Source organism: Carcharhinus amblyrhynchos, chromosome 25 (genome assembly GCF_965287045.1).
Source record: "Carcharhinus amblyrhynchos chromosome 25, sCarAmb.v2.hapA, whole genome shotgun sequence".
Classification (NCBI taxonomy): Eukaryota; Metazoa; Chordata; class Chondrichthyes; order Carcharhiniformes; family Carcharhinidae; genus Carcharhinus; species Carcharhinus amblyrhynchos.
The window spans coordinates 2183835-2191407 of NC_137348.1; the positions used below are offsets into that span (position 1 = coordinate 2183835).

The 7573-nt window shown below is 50.7% G+C and overlaps 1 protein-coding gene across 1 annotated transcript; it reads right to left on the reverse strand.

The window, feature by feature from the left end:
- Nucleotides 1-516: 516 nt before the first annotated feature.
- Nucleotides 517-6684, reverse strand: pierce1 (piercer of microtubule wall 1). Its single transcript, XM_080212293.1, has 3 exons — nucleotides 6515-6684; nucleotides 1450-1528; nucleotides 517-799 (listed from the first exon to the last, which is right to left on the reverse strand). The coding sequence occupies exons 1-3, from the start codon at nucleotides 6667-6669 to the stop codon at nucleotides 611-613; spliced, it is 423 nt and encodes a 140-aa protein (XP_080068419.1). The 5' UTR covers nucleotides 6670-6684; the 3' UTR covers nucleotides 517-610.
- Between the last annotated feature and the right edge of the window lie 889 nt (nucleotides 6685-7573).

Sequence of the window (7573 nt, forward strand, 5' to 3'; positions counted from 1 at the left end):
TCAAATGTCTTCATGTCTCCTCATGCACAACTTCATTCAGCACTGACCCTCTGACAGTGCGGCGCTCCCTCAGCACTGACCCTCAGTGCGGCGCTCCCTCAGCACTGACCCTCTGACAGTGCGGCGCTCCCTCAGCACTGACCCTCAGTGCGGCGCTCCCTCAGCACTGACCCTCTGACAGTGCGGCGCTCCCTCAGCACTGACCCTCTGACAGTGCGGCGCTCCCTCAGCACTGACCCTCTGACAGTGCGGCGCTCCCTCAGCACTGACCCTCTGACAGTGCGGCGCTCCCTCAGCACTGACCCTCTGACAGTGCGGCGCTCCCTCAGCACTGACCCTCTGACAGTGCGGCACTCCCTCAGCACTGACCCTCTGACAGTGCAATCAAAATTAGAGGCTGGGATCCTGTGGTTTGATCCCAGTTCACTGTGATTCCAAGCGCTATCTGCTCAGCAGCAGTTGTTGAAGTGATACGAATAATTAAAAGAAATTTCAATAATTATTGAAGTAAATTTTTTTAATACATTGAAATTAAATGCAACAGTAAGACAGGGACAAGGGTTGTGGACATTGCTATGTCACACACAGTGAAAAACAACCCACTCCCTGACTATTCTGTGTACGAGGGACCAGCGGCAAGGTAGGAGCGGTGAAAATTCAACCGATCCTGGAATGTGATCAGGTTTTCCGGTCCTGTCACCAGAGATTTCTCGGTGCCCACGTTAAGGCCGTTGTCCTTGTACATTCCACACTTACTTAAATGTTCAGAAAGCTTCTGGGACATAGCAAAGTAGCTGGTCTGAAATGACAAGAGGGTGAAAGGATCATTATCATCAACTGACCCACTCTGATCAGAAACATTCAGCAGCCAGCTACCCTCAACCCACCCCCCACCAACCCACCCACCACCCCCTCAACTTCTACCCTCAACCCACCACCCCCTCAACCTCTACCCTCAACCCCCACCCCCCACCAACCTCTCCAACTCCAATAAAAACCCCAACAATCAGCTCTGCAGGAGAGGGTACAGGTGACACTGACTGATTCACACACTGACTCTCACTGGGGTACGGGTCCCACACACATTGACTCTCACTGGGGTACGGGTCCCACACACACTGACTCTCACTGGGGTACGGGTCCCACACACACTGACTCTCACTGGGGTACGGGTCCCACACACACTGACTCTCACTGGGGTACGGGTCCCACACACACTGACTCTCACTGGGGTACGGGTCCCACACACACTGACTCTCACTGGGGTACGGGTCCCACACACACTGACTCTCACTGGGGTACGGGTCCCACACACACTGACTCTCACTGGGGTACAGATCCCGTGAATATTTGAAACTGGACTGTGATTGTCAAATTTGTGGGCAGAGTTTTATAAAATTTGGTATAACTTCTGTAAAATGCCCGATTTGAGGAAATGATAAACCTTACCGGCATCTCATGGACTGTTGGCTTTTGACTGCCGTATGTCTGATTGGTTGTTCGATATAGCGGATTGGTTGGCTGGATTCTGCAAATTGTCAAAGAAAACAGTGTGATGACCACAGACATTTTTTGTACATTGATATCCATACTATCTCTCCAGGCGATCACTGAGTGAAGTCAGTCCCTCCCAGTAGCACTGTGAGTGTACTACCCCACATAGACTGCAAGGATTCAAGAAGACAACTCAGCACCACCTTTTCAAGGGGCAATTAGGGATGTGTAATAAATGCTGGCCCAGCCAGTGACGCCCACAACCTATTAAAGAATATTTTATAAATTCTGCCCAACTTGTTCAGGTGTCTACTCCACCCTCCACACTCACGGCGCATGTATCTGTGGCTCCTGAGTTTCTGTCCCCCTCGCAGCTAGTTCCAGTAGTTGATCAGTCTGTGTGAAGAATGCAGGAGCTGGGGAAACCATTTAGCCCCTTAAGGCTGATCTGTATCTTAATCTTATCTGTTCACCCTTGTTCCATAACCTCGAATCCTCTCGTCCAACAAATATCCAGCAGTCTCAGTTTTGAGACTTTCAATTGACCCCTGGTCTCCAAAGCGTTTTTTTGGGGTGGGGGACATAGTTCCAGATTTCCACTTCCCTCTGTGTGAGGAAACACTTCCTAACCTCACCCCAAACAGCTTGACTCCAATCCTAAGGTTCTGCCCTTGTTCTGGACAGACCCACAGTAGCAAGAATAGTTCTACTCTACCGACCCAATCAAATGCTATCGTTCTCTTTCATAATGTTTTAAGAACAGAAGCTGTCATCACTGTATTAATCTCAGGTTCTCCAACTAGTCCAATGCCCTGTTGGACAACAAGTCTAGAATGTTACCTCAAATGGAGTTCAGACAACATGTTATTCCTCCTCCGTGGTTTGCCCAGGGTTCCCGCAGTACCAGCCAGGAGAGGTTTCATTGTGGCCACTTGTCCATCAGATGGTCACATCAGCCAATTTGTAATCTGCCAAAGGTTGTCCACATTCACAAGGGGAGATAGAAGCCTTGTTGAGATGTTGGGGTTGGAAATTTGGGAGAGTGTTTTCCACTATATTTTACTTTTATTCATTTGTGGACATGGGCGTCCTTTCCTGGCCAGCATTTATTGCCCATCCCTCATTGCCCTTGGAGGGCAGTTGAGAGTCAACCAATTGCTGTGGCTCTGGAGTCACATGTAGGCCAGATTGCGTAAGGGCAGCAGATTTCCTTCTCTAAAGTACGTCAGTAAAACATGGGTTTTTCTGATGATCAACAATGGTCCCACATGGTCTCTTGCCTGAGATCCGACTCAGTGCCGTGCACCGTCACACGCTCAACTTCTCTCTCCAGCAGGACTGACTCAACCAAACTCAAAGCTGTCCTTTCCCCAGTTTCATCTTATTCTTCACCTCATCTGACAGTTCTGAAGAACAGTCATGTTGAAACGTAATTCTGTTTCTCTCCCCACTGATTCTGCCAAACCTCCTGAGTTATTCCAGCCTTTTCTCTTTTCATTTATACCAGAGAAAGTGATTGGTGTCCGCCCTGTAAAGCTGCTTCAGAATCTTCTATGCTTCAATAAGAACTTCTTTCATTCTGCTAAACTCGAAAGTACAAACTCAGTTTACTCAGCCTCTCACCATAGATAACACTCTGATAGCAGGAATCAATCGAGTGAACCTTCAGTGCACTGCCTGCAATGCAAGGATATCCTTCCTTTTGACAATGGAGACCAAAACAGCATTCAGTTCTCCTGATCTGCTGTCACCAATGCCCAATACAACTGTAACAAGCTTTCCTTACTCTTATATTCACCAACATGCCGTTTACCTTTCTAATTCCTTGCTGTACCTGCACGTTAGCTTTCTGAGTTCCCTGTACCATCACACGCAAATCTCTCTGGACATCAACATTTAAAAGTTTCACACCTTTTAAAAAATATTCTGCTTTTCCATTCTTACAAACTCTCACTTCCCCACATTAGAATCCATCTGACGCACACAACCCCTACAGTGCAGAAGGAGTCCATTTGGCCCATCGAATCTGCACCGACAAATTGTCCCTAAATTATTCTCCCCGAATCTGGTTTCCAATGGGGGGGGTACCATAAGCATAGACGCAGGTCAAGGGAGGTGTAGGAAAAATGCTTTGTTAAGATGGTGGCGCGGGCTCGTGGGCTGAAGGGCCTGTTTCCCGTGCTGTGTTGTTCTTTGTTTGACTCTCTGATAGAGCATCGTACCCAGGCTTGATCCCCATAACCTCACATATCTACCCCACTCATTCTCCTATACATTTGGTGCCCACTCACTAAAATGGTCTATATCTTTTTGCCGTCTCTCTGTATCCTCCTTACAGCTTACCTCCCAGCTTGATCTTTATTGTCATCAACCTTCGATAATTACTCACAGGTTTTTTGTCGAAGTTGTTAATATGCGTTGTAAATAGGCCCCAGCCCTGATCCTTGCCAACCTTCATTAGTCACAACTTGCCAACTTGAAGATGTTCCCTTTACCCCAGCACTCTGCTTCCTGTCCATTAACCAATCCTCTCTCCATGCTAATATATTACCATCCAATATAAGAGTTATTACTGTGTCCATTAATGTATTGTGTGACACCTCAGTGAATGTCTTTTGGAAGTCCAAGTACAGTACATCCACTGGTTCCCTTTTATCTACCCTACCAGTTACATCCTCAAAAATAATCTCTTAACCTCAAGGGAATACAAACCTGATCGATGTAACCATCACCCAAAATGTAATCCTCAAAACCCCAGTAAAATATTGATGAATCTACATGGCGCCTAATTTAAGGCCACACATTGTTCCATAGGTATCTTTTGATTTTCCTCCTGATCTCTACATTTTCCATTTTAGAACTGCGCACTTATCCTGTGAACCAGTGATTCTCATGCCAATAAACCTCTGTACGCACTGACACGCTCCTGGGGACCCCCCTCTAAATGCTGTCACATTGGTCTTAGGGGAAGGAGAAAGCCATTTGACCTTTTGACCATGCTATCCTATTTGATAAAATTATTGGCTGATCTGACTGAGGGTTCTCATAGCCCTTAACTCCTTTCTCTATCAAAAATCTGTCAAACCCAGCCTTGAAAAAATTCAATGACCCAGCTCCCTCTCTGGGATCGATAATTTCACAGACTGATGTCCCTCAGAAAAGAAATTCTTCCTCATTGGGATTGCTGTTATTCATAAACTGTGTCCACTGGTTCGAGTCACTTTCACAAGAAGAAATATCCTCCCAGTATCCATCAGATCAAACTCCCCAAACCAAATGCTTCAATAAGATCACCTCACAGCCTCAAAACTCAAATGATGCAGGCTCAATCTGTTCAGTCTGTCTTTTAGAAACTCTTAGCTTCAGGAACCCCCTGTAAATACTGACACACCCCCCGGGGATGCCCCCTGTAAATACTGACACACTCCCCTGGGGATCCCCCTGTAAATACAGACACACTCCCCGGGGACCCCCCTGTAAATACTGACACATTCCCCGGGATCCCCTGTAAATACTGACACACTCCCCTGGGGATCCCCCTGTAAATACAGACACACTCCCCTGGGGATCCCCCTGTAAATACTGACACACTCCCCTGGGGATCCCCCTGTAAATACAGACACACTCCCCTGGGGATCCCCCTGTAAATACTGACACACTCCCCTGGGGATCCCCTTGTAAATACAGACACACTCCCCCAGGGACCCCCTGTAAATACTGACACACTCCCCGGGACCCCTTGTAAATACTGACACACTCGCTGGGCATCCCCCTGTAAATACTGACACACTCCCCCCAGGGACCCCCTGTAAATACTGACACACTCCCCGGGGATCCCCTGTAAATACTGACACACTCCCCCAGGGACCCCCTGTAAATACTGACACACTCCCCAGGGACCCCCCCTGTAAATACTGACACACTCCCCGGGGATCCCCTGTAAATACTGACACACTCCCCACAGGGAGCCCCCTGTAAATACTGACACACTCCCTGGGGACCCCCCCTGTAAATACTGACACACTCCCCTGGGGAACCCCCTGTAAATACTGACACACTCCCCCCAGGGACCCCCCTGTAAATACTGACACACTCCCTGGGGGCCCCCTGTAAATACTGACACAGTCCCCAGGGACCCCCTGTAAATACTGACACACTCCCCGGGGACCCCCTGTAAACACTGACACACTCCCCGGGGACCCCCTGTAAACACTGACACACTCCCCGGGGACCCCCTGTAAACACTGACACACTCCCCGGGGACCCCCCCTGTAAATATTGACACACTCCCCGGGCATCCCCTGTAAATACTGACACACTCCCCAGGGACCCCCCCTGTAAATACTGACACACTCCCCGGGGATCCTCTGTAAATACTGACACACTCCCCGGGGACCCCCCCTGTAAATATTGACACACTCCCCGGGCATCCCCTGTAAATACTGACACACTCCCCAGGGACCCCCCCTGTAAATACTGACACAGTCCCCGGGGATCCCCTGTAAATACTGACACACTCCCCAGGGACCCCCCCTGTAAATATTGACACACTCCCCGGGGATCCCCTGTAAATACTGACACACTCCCCAGGGACCCCCCCTGTAAATACTGACACACTCCCTGGGGACCCCCCTGTACCTAAGACAGCCTATGTTGATACCACGTTCTGAATTGTCAAATTAGATCCCCAGAACCGTAAATGTTATTCATTAATATAAAACAGAAAAAATAATGATAAAAGTAATCTGATAATCCAACAAAGATTATAAATTCCCAGAACTCCAAATCCAAACTGGGACAAGCCCAGTGAGAAACTCTGAACTGTGGCCACAATTTGCTCCAAGCGCTGGCTGCTGTAAAGAGCAAACTGCGGGAGAATCTACCTTTCCAGCCCAAAACCAGACCCCCGTCTCCCTCCATCTGTCCCTCCCTCCACCCTCTGCCTCCCTCCCGGCCTCTCCCCCTGTGTCCCTCTCTCCATCCCTCCGCCTCCCTCCACCCCTGTCTCCCTCTCCCGTACCCGTATCCCTGGAAGCAGTCGGGATGCTCGAATCTCCGGGGGACCCCGGGTTTGACCCGGTAATACTGGCTGGTCCGGCCCGGGGCGGGGGGCTCAGGCTCGGCTTTAGTGTCCAGGTATTTCACACTCGGCTCCTTCGCCACGCACAGAGACATTGCTACACTGCGTTACCTAGCAACCCCCAAACTGATACACTGACACCGGAAATACCTCACAGCCTCAATTCATCCAACAGTCCCCCGCCCCCCACCTCCCCCCCCCCGCCCACACACACTGACTCTCACTGGGGTACGGGTCCCACACACACTGACTCTCACTGGGGCACGGGTCCCACACACACTGACTCTCACTGGGGCACGGGTCCCACACACACTGACTCTCACTGGGGTACGGGTCCCACACACACTGACTCTCACTGGGGTACGGCTCCCACACACACTGACTCTCACTGGGGTACGGGTCCCACACACACTGACTCTCACTGGGGCACGGGTCCCACACACACTGACTCTCACTGGGGTACGGCTCCCACACACACTGACTCTCACTGGGGTACGGGTCCCACACACACTGACTCTCACTGGGGTACGGGTCCCACACACACTGACTCTCACTGGGGCACGGGTCCCACACACACTGACTCTCACTGGGGCACGGGTCCCACACACACTGACTCTCACTGGGGTACGGCTCCCACACACACTGACTCTCACTGGGGTACGGCTCCCACACACACTGACTCTCACTGGGGCACGGGTCCCACACACACTGACTCTCACTGGGGCACGGGTCCCACACACACTGACTCTCACTGGGGTACGGCTCCCACACACACTGACTCTCACTGGGGTACGGCTCCCACACACACTGACTCTCACTGGGGTACGGGTCCCACACACACTGACTCTCACTGGGGTACGGGTCCCACACACACTGACTCTCACTGGGGCACGGGTCCCACACACACTGACTCTCACTGGGGTACGGGTCCCACACACACTGACTCTCACTGGGGTACGGGTCCCACACACACTGACTCTCACTGGGGTACGGGTCCCA